The 22662-nt window shown below is 41.5% G+C and overlaps 1 protein-coding gene across 1 annotated transcript in view; it reads left to right on the forward strand.

The window, feature by feature from the left end:
• Positions 1-13937, forward strand: part of wdfy1 (WD repeat and FYVE domain containing 1) — a 48591-nt gene extending 34654 nt beyond the window's left edge. Inside the window, exons 8-12 of the mRNA XM_059947589.1 lie at positions 825-930; positions 2796-2897; positions 7028-7158; positions 10521-10629; positions 11705-13937. Of these exons, the coding sequence (XP_059803572.1) occupies positions 825-930; positions 2796-2897; positions 7028-7158; positions 10521-10629; positions 11705-11764 (508 nt within the window). The 3' untranslated portion in view covers positions 11765-13937. The remainder of the gene's footprint in view (positions 1-824; positions 931-2795; positions 2898-7027; positions 7159-10520; positions 10630-11704) is intronic.
• The last annotated feature ends 8725 nt before the right edge of the window (positions 13938-22662 follow it).

The raw sequence follows: 22662 nt of genomic DNA on the forward strand, positions 1-22662 counted from the left end.
TTTACCACTCTCTGGTTAAAGAAATTCCTCCTCATCTCCATTCTAAATGGATGTCCCTCTATTCAGAGGCTGTATCCTCTGGTCTTAGACTCTCCCACCACAGGAAACATCCTCTCCAAATCTACTCCATCGAGGCCTTTCAACATTTGATAGGTTTCAGTGAGATTCCCCCTCATTCTTTTGAATTCTATACAGTACAGGTTCAGAGCCATCAAATGCTTGTCATATGATGAGCTTTTCAATCCTGGTATCATTTTTATGTATCTCCTCTGAACCCTCTCCAATGTAAGTGCACCCTTTCTTAAATGAGGGGCCCTAAACTGCTCACAATACTTGAAATGAAGTCTCACCAGTGCGTTATAAACCTCAGCATTACATCCTTGTTTTTATATTCTAATCTCCTTGAAATGAATGCTAACATTACATTTGCCTTCCTCACCACCACCTCAACCTGCAAATTAACCTTTAGGGAATCCAGCACAAGGTCTTTCCAAGTCCCTTTGCACTTCAAGGTTTTTGAATTTTCTCGCCATTTAGAAAATAGTCTGTGCTTTTATTTCTTCTACCAAAGTGCATGACTATACATTTCCTGATCTTGTATTCCATCTGCCACTTGCCCATTCTCCTATTCTGTGTTAGTCCTTCTGTAGCTTCTCTGCTTCCTCAACACTCCCTGCCCTTCCACCTATCTTCGTATTGTCCTCAAACTTGGCCACAATGCTATCAAATCCTTTATCCAAGTAGATGTTCCAAGAGAATTCAGTAGCCATGTATTTTGGAAATGGGGGTCTCCATTTTTTAACAGACTTCTGATTTACTCACAGTGACAAAGTACAGTCTCTATGCTACTTGCAGCTAACACGACAGCTGATCTCCTGTGCAGCTGATGGGGGAATTGTGGTTTGGAACATGGATGTCAACAGAGAAGAGGTAATCAACTTCACTCTTAATTCAAACATGAACATGCAATTTTGTTAAATTTCCTGCTGCAACTCTTCAAGGTCTGTAAGCTAACTTGCAATGCACAGATATTAGATCGTGATTCACAGATTGATTGAAAGTAACTAGATTGTTCAATTATCCAGTTAAATCATTGTAGTTGCTAAATGGCCCCAAGGTATCCCTGCTGCATCTTCTGTATTTGAAATTAACAGCTGTGACTCAAACGGGGTTATTTTTAGTGTTATTTGAATCATCATATTATTTCCATCCTTTCGTTAGTATCACCTGCTCTATCTACAATTATGAGGTTTAATTGATATCTATTGAAGTATTCAAGGAAGGTTATTGATGTCGATGATGATGTGATGGTATATTAACAACAAATCTGTTTTCTGGTCCGGTTATCAGATCAGGCACAGAGTTTTAACAGCTTTGAAATGATAGGCAGTTACCTGTTTAATTTTAGCAGTAAACATCTTTTGCTAATCAATTTGTGCACTTCTGTACACTATTTAGAAATGAGGCATATAGAGCAAACAAAAAGTAATAAATTAGTTGATTATTGTCGCATATACCAAGATACAGTGAAAGCTTTATTTTGATGCGATTAATGCAGATCATTTCATCACATCAGAATACCAAGGTAGTACGAGGGGAAACAATAATACAATGCAGAATAGTGTTACAGTTAGAGGAAGTGCAATGCGGGCAGACAGTCAGGTGAAGGACCACAAAACAGTTAATTGTGAGGTCACAGGATCACCTTATTGTGCTAGTGCCTGTTGGATAATTCTATAACAGCAGGATAGAAGCTGCTTTGAGCCTGGTGGTGTGTGCTTTCAGGCATTTGGATCTTCTGCCTGGTAAGGGAGAGGCAAAGGGGGAATGACTGGGATCTTTGGTTATGTTGACTGATTTACTGACATAGCGAGAAATGTATTTGGGGTCCATGGAGAGGATGCTAGTTTCTGTGATGTGCTGAGCTGTGACCAATGACAATACAACATCTATTTTATCCTGAGGGAAACGGTGTAAAAATATATTGGGTCGGTTTAACAACATGGCAGCTAATCTCCCACCCTTCATAGCACAATAAGTCATGCTGAAGGAATCATGAAAAAGCTTCTACTAAATTTAAGGCATTTATTTAAAAGAAAGGCAGTCAGATCTGATCTGGACCTGATAAGTTTAGTGTCAGGTTATAAAATGAAATGTTTTCTATAATTATTTTGCATCCACGGTGCGTACCGTCGGAGCAAGATTGTTAATGGAGTGAGAAGAAGAAGATGATGCTTAGCAATCAGATTTGCCTTTTTTTTTGGATGGTATAGATGCAACTATGCCATTGAAACAGGCTGTTCAGTTAAATGCTCATATTCCACTTTAGCAAAACCCAATCACCATATATCCTTACTGATTCCTTACCCTTCGTATCTTTTTCTTTAGCTACCCACTAAACTTGTTTGTAAATGATAAACTTGTTTTAATCATCAACTCTGATAGAGGGATTTAAAACGAAAATGAAAATTAAAATCAGCACAATGTAAAGGGTGCAAAATAATCAATACCAAATAGATGCACAGACTCCGAGATTAATAAGAAATCATTGACTGCTGTATTTTCACCATAAACAGAGGAATACGTATTTGATTGCATTGCACTACAAATATGGTATTGTAAGAAGTTTTCCTTTTTATTTACCAATCAGTAGCTCTATCCCAGTTGACCATGTCATTAATCACAAATTTATATTGTACTATTGGAAAATTATTCTAGACTGATTATTGTTATAATAATGGCACTGGCATCCATTTGCGTAGTCAAGTTATTTTTAAATCCTTGTTGCTTCATAGGCTCCTATATGGCAAGAAAGTGATTCTTGCCAAAACTGCAAACAGCCATTCTTCTGGAATCTCAAACAGATGTGGGATACAAAGTGCCTTGGTCTGCGACAGGTGGGTGCTGTGTAACTCTTCATAAATCTGAACTACTTAATAGCTTTCTCAGATGACCAATTCTCTAATGCCACGTCAGCATATTCCAGTTTTCTGTTTTTGGGCTAGATTGCACAGATCATTTTGTGTATTTCACTTGGTCTTTTTGTTTAAAGACGTTAGGGGCTACTGTGTCTGCAGCCTAGAGTTTGGGAGTCCATCACTTACCATTGATGACTTTTGCCTGTCTTCTCCAGCGAGTGAGGTAGAGAATTAAGAACTCGTTGTAAGTCAGACAGAGCAACATGTAGTTCAGTACTTTTAGGTGGAGGACTTTCTTTGGTTCAGCAAAACATTAGGGTTTTGTAACAGAATTGGACTGATTCATTTTCAAGTTACTTAAACATTATGTAAAAAATAAAATCTGAGCATCGTGTATTTACACTAATGTAAAATACTAGCAAGTTCCATAATCTTGGTTAGCGCAGTACTTCTGTTAAACTTTTGCTAATGTAAAAATATTATACCTTCTGGGCTGCTTGTGGACTACAAAGGTCATCTCTGTTAAATAAAGGTCTGTTGGCTTGGCTCAGTAGCAGGGAAGCAGTAAGTAAATTTACTCCCTCCCAAAGATTCCCTTTTCCACTTTAAAAAATTATTTTCCATATTTGAACAAACCAAATTTGTGCCATTTTTTCAAAAGTTACTGCAGACCCTTTCCTGGATTGGTAGACAGTCCCTAACCTCTTCCACATGAATACATGCTCCACAACACACAAGCTATGTTTTCTGCCTGAAGCTCACATGCAGTGTAACTGTCCAGATCATGGAGATCTATGCAATGTGTGTATGAACATTATGATATAGAAGGTGACCTTTTGGGCCATTAATTTTGTGCAATCCTATTAGCTTCATTCCGCTTATGCATATTTCTCTGTAGACCTGCAGTTTATTCACCACATGCCCTCCAGCTCCTTTGATTCTTTTGCTACCTCCCTACACTAATGGGTAATTTTTTACATTTTCACCTCCCTCTGGTGCCCGTCCTCCTTTCTCCTATGGTCCACTCTCCTCTCCTAATAAGTTCCTTCCTCTCCAGCCCTTTATCTTTCCCACCCATCTGGTTTCACCTATCACCTTCTCGATATCCTTCTTCCCCTCTCCCACCTTTTTATTCTGGCATCCTCCCTCTTCCTTTCCAGTCCTCATAAAGGGTCTTGCCCTGAGACGTCGACTGTACTCTTTTCCAGAGATGCTGCATGACCTGCTGAGTTCCTCCAGCATTTTGTGTGCGTTGCTTTGGATTTCCAGCATCTTCAGAATTTCCTGTGTTTATAATTTTTTTTAAGGTGACCAGTTCAACTGCTGGTGTGTTTGTGAGATGTAGGAAGAAACCAGTGTTCCTGGTGTAAATCTGCGCAGTCATGTGGAGACCATGTAAACTCCAGTGTCTGATGTCAGGATTTAATTGTTGCCTTTTTCTGACACTGTGAAATCACCATCTAAATCTTGCTCAGAATAATAATTGTGTCTTAATCTTTAATATAGACCATCATATAATATAGGTCATCAGGAAGGCAGATTATTATCTGAACGGTGTAGAGTTAAGTAAGGGAGAAATACAAAGAGATCTAGGAGTCCTTGTTCATCAGTCACTGAAGTTGAATGAGCAAGTGCAGCAGACAGAGGAGAAGGCTAATGGAATGTTGGCCTTTATTACAAAGGGAATTGAGTACAAGAGCAAGGAAATCCTTTTGCATTTGTACAGGGCCCTGGTGAGACCACACCTGGGAGTATTGTGTACAGTTTTGGTCTCCAGGGTTAAGGAAGGACATCCTGGCTGTAGAGGAAGTGCAGCGTAGATTCATGAGGTTAATTTCTGGGATGTCTGGACTGTCTTACGCAGAGAGGTTAGAGAGACTGGGCTTGTACATGCTGGAATTAAGGAGATTGAGAGGGGATCTGATTGAAACATATAAGATTATTAAGGGATTGGACAAGATAGAGGCAGGAAATATGTTCCAGATGCTGGGAGAGTTCAGTACCAGAGGGCATGGTTTGAGAATAAGGGGTAGGTCATTTAGGACAGATTTAAGGAAAAACTTCTTCTCCCAGAGAGTTGTGGGGGTCTGGAATGCACTGCCTCGGAAGGTAGTGGAGGCCAATTCTCTGGATGCTTTCAAGAAGGAGCTAGATAGCTATCTTATGGATAGGGGAATCGAGGGATATGGGGACGAGGCAGGAGCCGGGTATTGATAGTAGATGATCAGCCATGATCTCAGAATGGCAGTGCAGACTCGAAGGGCCAAATGGTCTACTTCTGCACCTATTGTCTATTTAACAGCACAACGTCAGTAGTTACTGATTAGCTGCCTATTGGGATTCCCTTTGCTTTAATGCAACAGATTTGGCAGATTCCCTACCATAGTGCTGGATGGAAAGGCAGGGACTGTACAATGCAGAAGTCATTTTCCTGATGACACTGTGCCAGAAGTAACCAGGTTAGAGGGCTCCGAGCCACCACAAGAGACACCCAAGATAGAATGAGAAAGGAATGGAATATTCTCCCACCCAGAAACTTTCTCTCAGAAAATTAAATTTTATCTGCAAACACTTTTTATAACATTGCACAGATGAATTTTAACAGTTGTCTGAACAAGGTTATAACGGAATCAAAAATAGGCCAGTGTCAGGATTATTAAAATGATGCTGAAAATCTGACATATTGTTGAAATGCAACTTGCAATACAGTGTCTTTTGCATTGATTGAATTCCAAACGCTTGCACCAAGTGATCAAATTTAATCATCAGCTGATGACGGCTCTTGTGGCAAAATGCAGGGTGGTTGTCCATTTCAGTGTTTTAAGTGCCAGACGATGAGCTAGTGTTGACTTCAGTATGCCTACAAGGCTTTTGAATATGCTTTCTTCTTCTGTATCTTCCCACCATCACCCCCATAACAAAGACCACTGTAGTGCCCCTTCCCATCTTGAACATAGCTGGACATTTCATTGTGTATGAGCCAAAGACCTGTAGTCTTAATAAAGATTCAAAATACATTTATTATTCAAGTATGTATGTGGAATGTAATTGTGAGATTCATCCTCCAGCAGGCTGCCATGAAATACCATGTAACCCATTCAAACAAAAACATCAAACAGCTAACATGTGGAAAAAAGGAACAAATTGGGAAAATGACAAAAAGCAAGCGGACGACATATAGAATATAAAATATCAAACCAGGAGTTCAGTTTAATTCAGTTCAGCACTGCACCAATAACCAACTGCAGGACACAGAGCTGCTCTTCATTGTAGTTCCCCAGTCCGCATCGATCAAACCGCTCAAAGACAGCAGGAAAAAAGATCAGAATCTAGAATATGCAACATGAAGCTGAAAGTCGCCCCAAAGTGAGTCCTCAGCCTCCAGTATCGCTGACCAATCATTGCCACGTGGATCCCAAGGCTCCTGCTCTTTCCTCCGACAGCAGCGAGCAAGAGGGAGAGGAGGGCGGGTCAAACGCGGACAGGTGGCAGCAAACACCTGCCTGTCCTCCGCTTCCATCTTCATCAACATCAACCTTGCTCAACGCCTCAATCACAGAGAAGCAATGGCGTTGATCATGGGCTCATACCCCACACCCAAGCTTCCAGGCCGCACGCTCACTCCCAACTTCACCGAACTTTCCCAGAGACAACTGAGTGCCAGATTGTTCAATTGGTCCAAAAAACACACCATCAGAATGTAAATCACAGGTTCCAATCGCACATAGCTTTGTAGTAGAACCATATTTGAAAGAAGTAAAAGAAATTAACTATCTGGAAGATGTCGCTGTTGGTCACATAGTTTGCTGGTGCTGTCTTGAACATCCATCCTACATTTTGCAGCAGAAAAACTTGTTTAAAAAAGTACATTTGTTTGGAAAGCACAATTGCTACTAGAAGTATCATATTTCAATACGGATTGATGTCATATTTTCCTGCGTATAATTAAATAGAAATTCATTGAAAAGAACCTGAATAACTTTCTTAAGTCTGTCACAGACTACTTTAGAAATCCATGCCCTATTTGGAGAATGTTTTTGCTTTGCTTAGGGAATAGAGTGAAATGTTAACATTTTCTACAAATCTCTCCTTTCCACTTTTCTATTCAGCATCATTGTAGAAAATGTGGTAAAGCAATATGTGGGAAATGCAGCACAAAGCGTTCCAGCTACCCGGTGATGGGCTTTGAGTTTCAGGTACGAGTCTGCGATGACTGCTTCAGCACTGTCAAGGATGAAGAGTGAGTACGTTTTAACTTCTGCCTGGTCTTTAGAGTTAAAATTTTCCATTTGGAATGGAGAATACTGTTCAAGTCAATCTGGAATTTGGAGAGAGCACATTCCCAAATCTAAAGTCCTTTCAAGCAACACACACAAAATGCTGGTGGAACACAGCAGGCCAGGCAGCATCTATAGGAGAAGCACTGTCGACGTTTCGGGCCGAGACCCTTCGTCAGGACTAACTGAAAGGAAAGATAGTAAGAGATTTGAAAGTAGGAGGGGGAGGGGGAAATGTGAAATGATAGGAGAAGACCGGAGGGGGTGGGGTGAAGCTGAGAGCCAGAAAAGTGATTGGCAAAAGGGATACAGAGCTAGAGAAGGGAAAGGATCATGGGACGGGAGGCCTAGGGAGAAAGAAAGGGGGACAGGAGCACCAGAGGGAGATGGAGGACAAGCAGAGTGATGGGCAGAGAGAGAAAGAAAACAAAGGGAGGGGGAAAAAAACAAAAAAAAGCTATATATATATCAGAGATGGGGTAAGAAGGGGAGGAGGGGCATTAACGGAAGTTAGAGAAGTCAATGTTCATGCCATCAGGTTGGAGACTACCCAGCCGGTATATAAGGTGTTGTTCCTCCAACCTGAGTTTGGATTCATTTTGACAATAGAGGGGGCCATGGATAGACATATCAGAATGGGAATGGGACGTGGAATTAAAATGTGTGGCCACTGGGAGATCCTGCTTTCTCTGGCGGACCGAGCATAGGTGTTCAGCAAAATGGTCTCCCAGTCTGCGTCAGGTCTCACCAATATATAAAAGGCCACAGCGGGAGCACCGGACGCAGTATACCACACCAGCCGACCCACAGGTGAAGTGTCGCCTCACCTGGAAGGACTGTCTGGGGCCCTGAATGGTGGTGAGGGAGGAAGTGTAAGGGCAGGTGTAGCACTTGTTCCGTTTACAAGTGCCAGGAGGGAGATTGATGGGAAGGGATGGGGGGGACGAGTGGACAAGGGAAAGCAGAAGGGGGGGGATGGAAAGGTGTGCTTGGTAGTGGGATCCCGTTGGAGGTGGCGGAGGTTATGGAGTATTATACGTTGGATCCGGAGGCTGGTGGGGTTGTAGGTGAGGACAAGGGGGACCCTATCCCGAGTGGGGTGGTGGGCGGATGGGGTGAGGGCAGATGTGCGGGAAATGGGTGAGATGCATTTGAGAGCAGAGTTGATGGTGGAAGAAGGGAAGCCCCTTTGTTTAAAAAAGGAAGACATCTCCTTTGTCCTGGAATGAAAAGCCTCATCCTGAGAGCAGATGCGGCGGAGACAGAGGAGTTGTGAGAAGGGGATAGCATTTTTGCAAGAGACGGGGTGGGAAGAGGAATAGTCCAGGTAGCTGTGAGAGTCTGTAGGCTTATAGTAGATATCAGTGCATGGGCCGTTTCCAGAGATGGAAATAGAAAGATCAAGAAAGGGAAGGGAGGTGTCGGAAATGGACCAGGTAAATTTGAGGGCAGGGTGAAAGTTGGAGGCAAAGTTAATGAAGTCGACGAGCTCAGCATGCGTGCAGCAGGCAGCGCCAATGCAGTCATTGATGTAGCGAAGGAAAAGAGGGGGATGGATACACATATAGGCTTGGAACGTGGACTGTTCCACAAAGCCAACAAAAATACAGGCATAACTGGGACCCATGCGGGTGCCCATGGCTACACCTTTGGTTTGGAGGAAGTGGGAGGAGCCAAAGGAAAACTTATTGAGGGTAAGGACTAATTCCGCTAGACGGAGGAGAGTAGTGGTAGAGGGGAATTGGTTAGGTCTGGAATCCAAAAAGAAGCGGAGAGTTTTGTGACCTTCCTGGTGGGGGATGGAGGTATATAGGGACTGGATGTCCATGGTGAAAATAAGGTGGTGGGGGCCAGGGGATTTAAAATCATTGAAAAAAAAATCAAAGTGTGAGAAGTGTCCCAAACATAGGTGGGCAGGCATTGAACAAGGGGGGATAAAACAGTGTCAAGGTATGTAGAAATGTGTTCAGTGGGGCAGGAGCAAGCTGAGACAAAGGGTCTACCTTTCATTTTTTAAAGTCCTTTCATTTTTTTTGGAAGTGGGTTATTTGGAATGAGTCCTCATGGTTTGTTTTGCATCTTGGTGATTGTGTTTTGATTCAATCTATCTTAAATGGAAGAAGAAAGATGCCATCATATCCATGATATACATGGCTTTTAAAAGAAATGTAAAAGTGGGTTAAAATACCACATGGCTTTTGCTTTAAATCAGTAAGCCATGTTAAAATACTTTTCCCCTTCTCCCTCTTTTTTGGTGTTGATTTTGCCAGCAGAATCCTGTTTCGTAAAGAATGGAACTTTTTTGAGAGTTGAGACATGTTAAAGGTTGTTGCCAAAATGAATAATTGTAGACTTCAATTCTTCGTACCATTCCTACTCTGATCTCTGCCTTTGCCCATTAGCGAAGCCCAAATAAAGCTCAGGAAACAGTTTCTCAACGTAACGCATTATAGCCCTAAGGATACGGCATTTAATTTAATCCTCTCAGATATCCAGTGTTTTTCAGAACTGACCAATATTGATGACAGATTATCAACCTGAGATTTGCTCTCTCATTCTAAATTGGGCTGCCTGTCAAGCTGAGTATTTCCAACATTTTGTGTTTACTGAATTTAGCTGGTTCTTTAAAAAGTGATTTTGGAGCCAAGCCATAAAGAACGCTTTGAATAAAGTCCAAAAAGTAGTGGCTCTGGAGCACTGCTTGTAAATTATTAGCCTGGTTAGCAAAGTTGCACATGCTGCAATATTTGCATTGAAACCCAGAAATGGAGGTAGGACAATATCTTCATTGGAAATTTGACTGGAAGAAAGACTGGAATAAAGACTGGATTTATCAGAAGCATAGGAACAGGAGTAAGCTGTAACACAATTAGATTGTGTGAGATTCATGTCATGACACCACTGACTTAGTTCACATCCAATTAATAAACTCAAACTCATGTCTATCAATACTAGTTTTGGAATTTGTGTCAACATGGTTTCATGGAGTTAACAGTTTTGTATTTCTGAAACTTGCATAAAGAAGTACTTCCTGACTTTACATCGGCACACCAAGTTACAATTATTCTGGACCAAAGAAAATAGTTTTTGCCTATCTCTAGAAATATTTGCTATACCTCTGTCACTTAAAATATTGGGCTTGGTGCATGTTTATTCTCAGCAGTTGCTAAGGCAGGCTGCTATTTAAAAGTATGTGGACCAAATGGGTCCCGCAGTTAATTAATCTCAAAGACATTCTGTAAGAAGATTTCACTGCTAGAATATTCTGTTGCTGACTTTGAAGACTGCTTATGTTATAATCTTTTTCTTGTTGTTGTTGTTACAGTCGAACTTCCTTGGCAACATTTCATGAAGGCAAGCATAATATTGTACATATGAATTTGGACAGTGCAAGAGGATTAATGGTAACCTGTGGAAATGATCGCATTGTGAAGGTAATACAGTTTCTTGGTTGGATACGTGTTTGATTTATTTTGAATCTCCAAGACATTTAATGCTCATGTTCTGTGCATTACTTGGGAAGTACAGTAGAGACTAGGATAATGTATTGATATCTCCATGAAAATGTGAGACACCCGAGTACATGGATATGATTTTGCTGCATTATGCCTTTCATCTCCCTCAGGTCGGACTATCATGTGCACCATTACCTCATGAAAGAGATGAGTATTCCTAGTAGGTTAGTGGAGTTGGTAATTGTGTGTGAGAAATAATACCTGTGGACCCAAGGAGGCAGGTGATCTGACATAATTCTCGCTATTTTAGGAGACACTATGAATTGGGAAATAAACAGCAAGACTGTAAAGCAAAGAGAAATGGAGTGGTGAATTGAATGTCAAAGTAGAAATATTTAGAGAAACTCACTGAACAATTCACAAGACAAAATAGTAAGATTTCACTGCTGTAATGAATAACTTTCAGTGGCTAAGAGTTTAATTGGTAATAAAGTTTGTGCAAGTACACCAAATTTACATTATTTGCTTAGTTCCTGTTTTTTGTTTAGAACCTGGGTGGATAGAGGACTAGCAACATTCAAGTGCGAAGTAGCCCTGGGGGGGAAAGGATGCAAATTAAGGACATTGCTTCAGGACAATTGAACAAATTCAGTTTGTTGTTATTACTCTGTATACTGAGCTGTGCCTGGCTGCGGGACTCCCATTACAGATCTCAGTGATCAGTGGAACAACAGTCACAATCCCCAAGTCCAAAGGAGTTAAACGGCTCAGCAAAAATTTTCCAGGGCCAAGAAAGCAAGTACATGGATAGGTGGGGTTTAAGAGGGACACGGGCCAAATGCAGGCAAATGGGAATAGCTTAGTGGGTGGCATGGATAGCAGAGCTGAAGGGCCTGTTTTATTACTCTTTGATGCATAACCACTAAGGATGCTAGCTGTGTCAGAGAATGAACTGGAAATAAATATGTTAACTGACCACTGGATAGAACACTGCATCTAAAACGGAAATTGCTCTTTCTCCCTGAAATCTATTATCTTTTCATCTTTCTTACAGATCTGGGATATGACACCTGTTATTGGCTGCAGTCTGGCATCAGGCTTTTCTTCCCGTTGACTTCCAACCTCCGTAGCAATGCACTTTTCACCTACCCAGCTCGGCTGGCCCTGTCTACTTGTTACAAGGGGATAGTGCAATTACAGCTGACTAGAGGTTCAGCTGAGAAACTTCTGCTCTGCGTAAAGGACTGGACATCCACTTAGCAAATATTGTATCCAACTCCATAAGCACAGGAAAACTCTACAAATGGAAATTTAAAACTTTTCTGATTAAAGAATTGTAACATAGTACTGATAATACATATAGTATATTCTATATTCTGTGCAAACGCTAAACAGATTTAATAGATGTCTATAATGAAGCAAAACTGTGGAAGACAATTTTTAGATACAAAATGTGAGATATATCCTGGTCAGAATGCAATTTTGAAATTGATTATTGTAGTGATACTGGGTCTGTTTACAGTATAATAATTTTCAATGTTGATTTAGTATTCCAACACAGATTCCTGTCATATGCAATTTATGACCAGGCATGAATAAACAGGAGGCACTTTATAGGGAATTAAGGCTGCAATTTTATATCAAAAGTGGAAATGTATGGGTATACAGGGGGAAAAAATAGTCCATCAATCCATATCTTTCAAATGGTGGTAAGTCAGAAGACCTGTTTTTCTTCCATGCTCACAAAGTAGGTACATATTTTAACAGCAGCGCATAATCTGATAGAAGCATGAAATAATTCTTTGGAATGTGCTGTAGAGACAGGTTCCTAGGCATTTTCATGAATTTTGAGAGTTTTGCAGATGAAATTTTGAAATTAAGTCCTTTCACATGGTTTGTAGTATTATATCTTTAACTGGGTTTGACTTGTTAAGATTAAAGTAGCAATTGGATTAATTGTATGCAAATTAGTTTCAGTAAAACTAACATCCTGTTAGTTTTGTTGGCACCTGTTCTGTGATTTCACATGTTTGCTTTAGCAGCCTTGGCTAACATTCCTGAAGTGGGGCAACATCTGCACTGAGCAGTTTGCAGAAAACTGAAGAATGGTGCTTGAAGTACTTCCTCCACTTTTAATTTAAACTAATTGTTCACTTTAAATGATAGGGTATTTTAACTCTGTGGTTCCAACAGTCATTCAACCAAGAAGTTAATTTACACTTCTCGTTTTGTTCTTTTTTTAAAAACAATACAACCCTCTGCTACAATTTTTTATGAGGTTAATTTCAAGGAACAGGAGATCAAAGGATGCTCATGACTTGAAAATGCAATGGCATTGTAATAAATTCACACCTGGCAAGGGAGAATACTGCTGCTGTAGCTGAACCACTTTTTAAAAGAAATGACTGACATAATTTTTTCCACTGTAATAACAGCATCTGATGATTTACATGTGCACAATTATGAGAGTTTGCATTATCTTCCTTTCACTTGTTTGGTTAAGGAGTGTATACATTTTGAAATGTTTTCTTATTTTCACCACAGTTTTATCTCGGGGGATGGGGGGAGAAATTTGTCCTTGTTAGCTGGCATTAATCACTAGCAAGAATATTGACCACTGGTTGGAATTATCATCTGACTTTTCCTATGAATTTCAGAGATAAATCCAGTCAGAGGACAATAATCTTGCTGGTGTTTCAACATTAACAACCAAGTGTTGCTTCTCCCTTTCCCTATGTATGATTTATTTCTCTTCTTCCATTTCAAATGGTGTACTGGGTGAAGGGAGCAAAATAGGTAAGTGGACTGCTTTGTTAATATTTTTAAAGGTCAGACTAGTTCAGTTGTCATATCTGTATTTACAATACATGTGGTGGATCTGAAGCAGTCAGTAACAAAATTTGGTCCAGTTTTCCATCTCCTCACCTTTGCAAAACGAAGTACATAGTTTAATCTCTCTATCTTGGTGAAGCTTGTTGAAAATATGGCTGTCTGAAGCTGCAAAATGTATTCTTCTCCGCTTTCAACTTAGTACAGAGGCAACTAACAGCAGTTCATTGTGGAAAGGTGGCGTCAATGAATATGTGGGCGTTTCTCAAAACTGTTTATTTTGAAATAGTCCATTTGAATGGACTCAAACTCCCTACAAGTATTACTATATACAAATGGAAAAATGCCAAGCATGTCCTTGGAGTTTCACATAGAATTCACCTTTTGCTTATGCTACTGAATTTCACAAGGTTCATGCTGTCATCAAAATTAAAGTTGCTGCCATAAAATAAACTAGCTTCCTAAACTTGAATTTTGTGAGTCTCTTGCTGTTCTGAATAGCACACATTCACAGCTTTCACTCTAGATATCATTTTATCTCATAATATGGAAATATAGTAAATATTTTATAAAGGAGTTTGTTGAAATCTCAGTTTAACGTTGCAATGATGTGGAAGGTCCTAATGTATTCATATTGTAGCATAAAGCTACTTTACCTGCATATTGTTTCCCTGCAATTTACCTGCAAATTTGACAAAATTTATAAGTACAGTTACAAACTAAAATCAAAACCTATTATATGCTTGACACTGAGCCACAAATGGAAACCACAGGCTTCATTGAAAAGGGTTTTTAAGGTATGATTTAGAGGAAGAAAGGGGGAAATATATAATTTATAAAGGCGAACATGAGGATGACCTTAATTTCTTTACTCTGGAGTTACGTTGAAAACTATCAAGCAAAAGCTGGAGATGATGGACCTTTTGTCATTCAACCAGATGTGACAATGAATAGCTAATCCAGTTACATACTGAAGTTGCAACACTTCGTCCCTGGGGCTCTGTGACAGCAGTGATAATGATATTACTTGAAGGACAATTTCAGGGTGGGTGTTTGAGTGGGTCACTGGAAAATGAAGGACCAAGAACCAGACAATTAGTTTCATACTTCCGAAAACACAAAGGAATTGACAGTAGTTCTGAGGTGCAAACATGTGGATGCAAGGTAAAATAATCACACTATACAGGAACAAGCCTTCGGGCCTACCATATACATTCCTATCATTGTACTTATCAAGCGCAGGTAAATGAGAATGGTATTGGTGTGTTGCCTTCTCTATATTAACAATTTAAATACTTGTCCAGGTACTTAAATGCTGTGAGAGTCCTGCCTCCATTACCTCATAACTAATGCATTCCAGGTTTCAACTACTGTATGGAATATAATTCCCCTTCTGATTTTATATAAACTAACTGCACCTTGCCTTCCACATAGGGAGTTTTGTTTTCAAGACATCTCTCCAAGTGGAAAATTATTCTTATAATCTAGCCTATATGGTATTTGTTGCAAGGCCCCTTGTAGCAGGCTGATCGTGAAGGTTAGGTCACATGGGAGTTGGAGAGCTGAATTCAGAATTGGCTCAATAGGAACAGAAAATGATAGTTGAAGGTCAGTGCTTCGACTGGAGGCCGCTGACTAGTGGGGTGTCTCAGGGGTCAGTATTGTGACTTCTGTAACTCAGTATTTATGTAAGAGATTTGGTTATGAATATACATGGCATGATTAGCAAGTTTGCCATGATACTAATTTAGGAGCCTTGGTACTGGTGAAGCAGGTTACAATGAATCACAAAGAGTCTGTGATCAGTAGAGAGATGAGCTGAAGAATGGGAAATGGATTTCAACTTGGATAAGAGTAAGGTGATGCATTTTGGATGTTCAAACCACAGATCACTGACTAGGGTTGTGGAACGGAGGGTCCTGGGAGTACTTTGTCAGGTTGGACTAGTTGGACTGAAAGGCCCATTTTCATGCTCTATCAATTAGTGACTAAAATGCCCCAATCTAGGCAACACCCTAGTGAATCTCTTCTGCAACTTCTCCAGCACAATCCCATCCTTCCTATAGCGGAGTAACCAGACCTGCTCACAACACTCCAGTTGTGGACTAGCTAATGTTTTATAAATTGGTTATATGACAATCTGGCGCAGATAGACTGGAAGCTGGTTTGTTGGGAACAGAGGTGAGTGTTGGGCTGATTTTGCTCACTCTTACACAAGTATTTACTCCTTTCTCTGTGTCACTGAGGCTATGAACTGATCCAGCTGCTGTGCGTTTCTGCCCTGTGGGTGTAATGAACTGGGGACCCAGCCTTGGGCCTACTCCAGCTGCTCTGGGAGTAGGCCGAACACTCGGTTGGTTTGGAATGCTGTTGACTTGCTTCTATTGTTTGCATGATGTGTTTCTTTTTCTCTCTTTATGCAGTGGTTTTTGAATTTGATTTGAATTTATGTAAATCTTACATCTAACCCACAATATGAGAGAATAAAAGTCTTTGTGTCATGACTCTGTCGCAATGTACAGACGTGAATTTATAAGTCTGATGGCTTGTAGAAAGAAGCTGTTCCATAGCTTGTTGGTCCTGGCTTTAATGTTGTGGTACTGTTTGCCAGACGGAAGCAGCTGAAACAGTTTAAGATTGGGGTGACTGATGTCCCTTCCAGGCCTTCTTTATCCACCCGTTGCTATAAATGTCCTCAGTGGAGGGAAGTTCCCATCCACGGATGTGCTGGGCTGTCTGTACCACTCTCTGCAGTGCCCACCGATCAAGGTTGGTGCAGTTCCCGTACCATGTAGCGATACAGCCAATCAGGATGCTCTCAATGGTGCCACTGTACGAGGTCTTGAGGATTTGCAGGCTCATGCTGAACTTCTTCAGTCACCTGAGGTGGAAGAGATGCTGTTGTGCTCTTTTTTGCCACAAAGCTGATGTGTACAGTCCAGTGAGATCTTTGGTGATATGTATACTGAGGAACTTGAATCTACTCAGCCTCTCAACTGCAGTCCCATTGATGTTGAATGGGCTGAGCCTCTCTCCATTCCTCCTGTAACCCACAGTCAGCTCCTTTGTTTTTTTTTGGACATTAAGAGAGAGGTTGTTACCCTGGCACCACTGTGTCAGGGTGTCAACCTCTCCCCTGTAGGCTATCACATCACTACTAGAAATAAGGCTGATCAAAGTTGTGTCATCTGTGAATTTGATCAGCAATTGGAGCCGTGTGTGGCAGTAAAGTCGTGGGTGTAAAGGGGGTAGAAAAGGGGACTCAGAACACAACCTTAGGGGTATGTGGAGGGGCAGAGGTGAGGGAGTCCATCCTTACCACCTGTTGGCGATCCTATAGGAAGTCCAGGATCTAGCTGCACAAGGCGAGATGCAGGCCAAGATCTCTGACCTTCCTGTCAAGTCCGAAGGGAATCATGGTATTGAATCCTGCCCTGTAATCCAGGAACCGCATTCTAACATTCTTCTCCAGGTGAATGAGGAAGTGTGTAGTGCTGTGGCTTTGACGTCATTAGTAGTCCAGTTCCTTTGGTAGGCGAATTGTAGGAGGTCCAGTGTGGGTGGTAGCATGCAGCAGGTGTCGTCCTTGACCAGCCTCTCAAAGTATTTACTTATAGTTGAGGTGAGTGTGACAGGGCAGCAATCATTTAGGCATGCTAACTGGTCTTCTGGTCTTCTAAAATTTAGTTATTTAGCTTTCTTGCTTTGTGGCTTCCTGTAAGCAGACAAATTTCAAGGAATATAATTTATACATTCTTTGATAACTGTGCTTTAAATCTTTGAATCCTGTACCTGAGTTTTATTCCATTACTGAGAAATGCAAGCATACCACATGTGACCATCACCATTCTATTGCAGACTGAGTTGAAGACAGTTCCTTGTGGACTTTATGTGCCTGGTTTAAAAAGAGTACGAGGCCTTTTGGAAACTTTAAGTGGGCTGCAATCATAACAATCTCTCAGGCACTTGGCAGAGGCCAATAAAAAGAAGCAGGGTGTAAGAGGAGCAGCCATTGTCGGGGTGGGTGGTGTTAGAGTGTCAGACTTTGTCTCAATAGGCTTAGGTGAGAACAGGCAGAGGCTAGAACTTAAGCTTGAGAAATTAGAAGTATAGCAAGTGTAGGCAGGATTGTGGTTCAGGCAGTGGAGTGCTCCTTTCGTGAGATGTGGGATTTCAGGGTACCTAGCAATCTCCCAGATGACTACATCCGCAGGCAGTGCATCCAACTACAGCTCCTGACTAACCAGGTCAAGGAACTGGAGCTGGATGCACTGGGGACCATCCTGGGGGCTGAAAACCTCATCGATGGGACTGGCACTGAGGTGGTCGCACCTGGAGTGGAGGCTTCAGGTGACTACCAGGAGAAATCAAGGGAGTAAGCAGTCAGTGCAGCGTCCTTAGCAACAAGTATGCCCCTTTGAATACTGCTGGGGATGGACGCAGCACCAGAGGCCAGGCCAGTAGCACTGTGGCCGACCCTGAGGCTCAGCAGGGAAGGGAAGACTCAAGCAGAGGAATAGCGGCAGGACACTTGATAGGAGATCCTGCGTCTACAATAGTGTGTTGCCTTCCACGTGCTGGGGTCCAGGATGCCTCGGAGTGCCTTCGGAAGATTCTCACGAGGGAGGATTATTTTCACGTAAATGTCTGCAAGAAAATGAATCTCAAGTTAGTTTGTGGTGACATTTCCTTTCTTGGATAATAAACTTTCTTTGAACTTGTACTTCAAACCTGTGCTATAACTTTTAAGGAACTGTGAAATTCTATCTCAAGGTTCTTGTATTCATCAATACTCCCCCAATGCCCTTCCCTTGGCTGTAGTTTTATATAAAGGAGAGCAATAATAGAAATTGACCCTTTCTGGAATTGGAACAAGTAGCAGCTAGCCAATAAGATGGAGTTTATTTGAAGAAGAACCCAATGCACTGGGTATGATAAATCATGGAGGATGAGAGGCCACTTGGTGTGGAGATTTGAGGGAAGCAGTGATATACTTACACTGTTAGGTGCGCAATGTAAAGTAAATGGGATTTAAATGACATCGAGTAAGTTAAACTCACATAAGGACAAAGTTTCTGGAATGCCTGACAGTTTGAGGTATGATTTGGTGAAAAGAATCTCAGCTAAAGTATGACTGAGTAGCAAAGAGTTAGGGATATCCATCACCACCCCTCAGTCAAACCTCTGCTGTGGCTGTGCAATCGTTTCATAAGCTAATGAACAGCAAGTGACTGAAGAGATATAATCATACCGTCAGAGAACACTGCAGCACAGAAACAGGCCTTTAGTCCAGTCAAACTATGATTCTGCTTAGTCCCATCAATCTGCACCCAGACTGTGGCCCTCTGTGCTCTCCCCATCCATGTACTCATCCAAATTTACCTTAAATGTTGAAATTGAATCAGCATCCACCACTTCCACTGGCAGCTCGCTTCACACTCTCACCACCCTCTGAGGGAAGAAATTTCCCCTCATGTTCATCTGAAACATTTCTCCTTTCACCCTCAAACCATGACTTCTATTTGTAGTCTTGGGCAACATCCACAATGGAAAAAGCCTGCTACATTTACCCCATCTACACCCCTCATAATTTTGTGTACTTATATGAAATCTTCCCTCATTCTTCTGCACTCTAGGAAATGAAGTCCTAACCTTCTCAGCCTTTCCCTATAACTCAGGTCCTATAGTCCTGCCAACATTTTTGTAAATTTTCTCTGCACTTTTTCAGTCCTATTGACATCTTTCCTGTAGGTACGTGATTAAAACTGCACACAGTACTCCAAATTAGGCTATAACATTGTCTTATACATCTTAAATGTAGTATCCTCTCTCCTGTATTCAATACTTTGATTTATGAAGGCCGATGCGGCAAAATCTTTCTTTATCACCTTAACTTCCTGTGATACCACTTTCGAGGACAGATACTTGCACACCCCACTGTATCGCGGAGTGCATTGACAGACAACTGGACTCGGGCTGCAGAGGAACAACCAACACCCATGTTGTAACAGAAAGAAGAGTTTATGCGTCGGAACTCCAGCCAAACTTCAGGGGCTTCACCGAGTGACACCACCAGACAAATCATTCTTGAAAGACAAACAAGAGTCCACTTTAAATAATCACAGTAGGCCGAATACCCATGCCAGTCAAATAAACCTGACAAGATTCAAGCCAGCTGTGTTTTCAGTGGCTCAACCAAGCGACATCGTAAGATGAATCATTCTCAAAACACAGACAAGGACTCGGTGATCAGTGCTAATTGAGAGTTTGTGTTAAATAATCACAGTAGGCCGAAAACCCATGACAGTCAAATGAACCTGACAAGGTTAAGCAGAAATCACACATGATTAATGATTCTAGACAAGACGATAACAGGTGCAAGGCCGGCAGGGCTCGTGGCAGTACTGTATCAGGGCAGCATGGGACAATGATGGTAACCCAAAAAGGTGAATTTTGTCAACAAGCAGCCTCAGATCTATGGCCTTATATTGCTGAACAATACAGCAAAGATTCTCAACAGCAAGAATATGTACTTCAAAAACAAGCAGGAATATTTTATATACTTCAGATAACTTAGTACCTGGACCATGGAATGATTGCTCTTTATATGATGCCCCAGTAAAGAGAATTTTCTAACTTGAAGCAACAGGTTTATTTTTAGCAACACCGGCAGCATCTATGGAAGTGAATAAATAATCAACACTTTGGTCCGAGACCCTTTTTCAGCATTGAGAAGGAAGGGGGGGGGGGAGATGACAAAACCAAAAGTTGGGGAAGGAGGCTAGCCGGAAGGTGATAGGTGAAGACTGGTCAGTAGGAAAGACAAAGAGCAGGAGAAGGAACCTGTTAAGAGAGGTGAGTGGACCAGAGAAGAAAGGGAAGGAAGAGGTGGCCCAGGGTTTATACTTAAAAGTGCAGGCTACTTGAGATAAAAGTACACATTATCTTCCAGTCTCTTAATCATTAAATGCTTTAGCTTGCTTTGTGCTAATTAATTTAATAGGCCCCACAAACAATAGCGAGTTCATCCTCTTATCTGTTGTACATTACAGTGTGTTCCCCTTAGGAATGTGCCTACAAATAATTTATCATACCCGTGTCGATGAAGTGAATGGCATTTCCACATTGGATACTCAGGTCTTCAAGAAACCAGTTTTATGCATTATCTCTTGACCTAAGAACAATGAAGTTCAGAGGTCAAAGTACAAGTATTATCAAAGTAAGTATACCGTATATCATGAGCTTCATGTCCTTACAGGCAGCCATAAAACAAAGAAAACCATTAGAACCCTTTAAAAAGAAGACAGTCAAACATCTGATGTTCAGTTAAAAAAACAAATCATGCAAAAACGGGTGCTGTTTTCTGGCAACCATGCTCCATGTAGATGTGCTTAATAGTGGAGAGGGCATTACGCATGATGGACTGCACCATAACCATTACTTTTTGTAGTTTTTCCCATTCAAGGGTGTTGCTTTCCATACCAGGCCATGAAGCAGCCAATCGATATACTCTCCATAGTGCATCTGAAGACGTTTGTCGAAGTTTTAGCTGACGTGCCAAATCTACACAAGCTTCTAGGAAAGTAGGAGTGCTGCTGTTCTTCTTTGCAATGACAGCTACATGCTGGAGCCAGGACAGATCATCTGAAATTATAATGCCAAGGAATTTGAAGTCATTGACTCTCTCCACCTCTGATCTCCTGATGAAGATTGGCTTATGGACCTCCAGTTCCTCCTCCTGTAATCAATAATCAGCCCTTTCGTTTCGCCGACATTGAATGAAAGGTTGTCGTTGCACTATTCAGCCAGATTCTCGATCTCCCTTTTATACGCTGATTCCTCACCAACTCTGTCTTGGCCCATAACAATGGTGTGATCAGCAAACTTCAATATGGCATTGGAGCTGTGCTTAGCCTCATGGTCATAAGCATAAAGCAAGTAGAGCAGGGAGGCTAAGCACACAGCCTCGTACACCGGTGCTGATGGAGATCGTGGAGGATAAGTTGTTGCCAATCTGAAATGATAATGTTCTAACATGGCAATCATGTGATAGGTTATTTATCACTGTACGCATAAAGGAGGAACCCAGAACGACACTAATTGCGTGGGATTTGTATTAGAGTTAGAAATTAGTTTGGAATAATCCTGGGACCATAGCAGATGCATGAATACAATAATGATTTTAGTGATCAGCATCTCACCTCAACAAAGCTTGAGAGGTCACTAAATCTTCTGCAGTAAAGTTCCATGGTCCTGGAATTCTCAGGCCTGCAAGAGAGAACTCTTAACTAGCGACTTCTGAAGGTAGTCTCGGTCGCCCTCCCACCCACCTCCTTCTCCTAATGCACACCATCACCCTTTTGGCATTTATCTCCTCGACCACTATATCTATATCCTTCTCAGGATTTCTGGGATCTGTTTATCTCCCTTATCATCCCTCTCCTTCATGGTAGCTATACCGTTCACTGCTGACATCTCAGAGAGTTCTCCATGAACAATTGCTCCACTGAGTTGCCTGCAACATTTCACCACACTGATCTGCTCCTGGAGGGTAACACATAGGTCCCATTTCACTGTATGATATTTTTGTTTAAAGCAGGATGTGACTTTTGAGGTAGGAAACATCATCTTGCCAACATTGAATGCATCAGTGTTTTAGCATATCAAAGACAGGTAAAATCCACTTTCAAGGCAAAACTGCTTCAGTAAACTCTGTCCTCAGTGTGAACGCTGGAAAAATGGTCCAGAGGGTTGGTCGAAGTTACCTTTGAGCAAGAGGTGAAGAGCTGCAGACGGCACATGACTTGAGAAGAGCCATTAAACAGAACAAAATGTAGATTTTGGAAAACTGCAATAAAACCAGAAAGTGCTCGGGATCATGAACAAGAGAAAATCTGCAGATGCTGGAAATTCGAACAACACACACCAAATGCTGGTGGAACACAGCAGGCCATGTAGCATCTATGAGGAGAAGCACTGTCGACGTTTCGGGCCGAGACCCTTCGTCAGGACTAACTGAAAGGAAAGTTACTTAGAGATTTGAAAGTAGGAAGGGGAGGGGGAAATGCGAAATGATAGGAGAAGACTGGAGGGGGTGGGATGAAGCTAAGAGCTGGAAAGGTGATTGGCGAAAGTGATACAGAGCTGGAGAAGGGAAAGGGTCATGGGACGGGAGGCCTAGGG

The sequence above is a fragment of the Hypanus sabinus genome, chromosome 2, assembly GCF_030144855.1.
Source record: "Hypanus sabinus isolate sHypSab1 chromosome 2, sHypSab1.hap1, whole genome shotgun sequence".
Classification (NCBI taxonomy): Eukaryota; Metazoa; Chordata; class Chondrichthyes; order Myliobatiformes; family Dasyatidae; genus Hypanus; species Hypanus sabinus.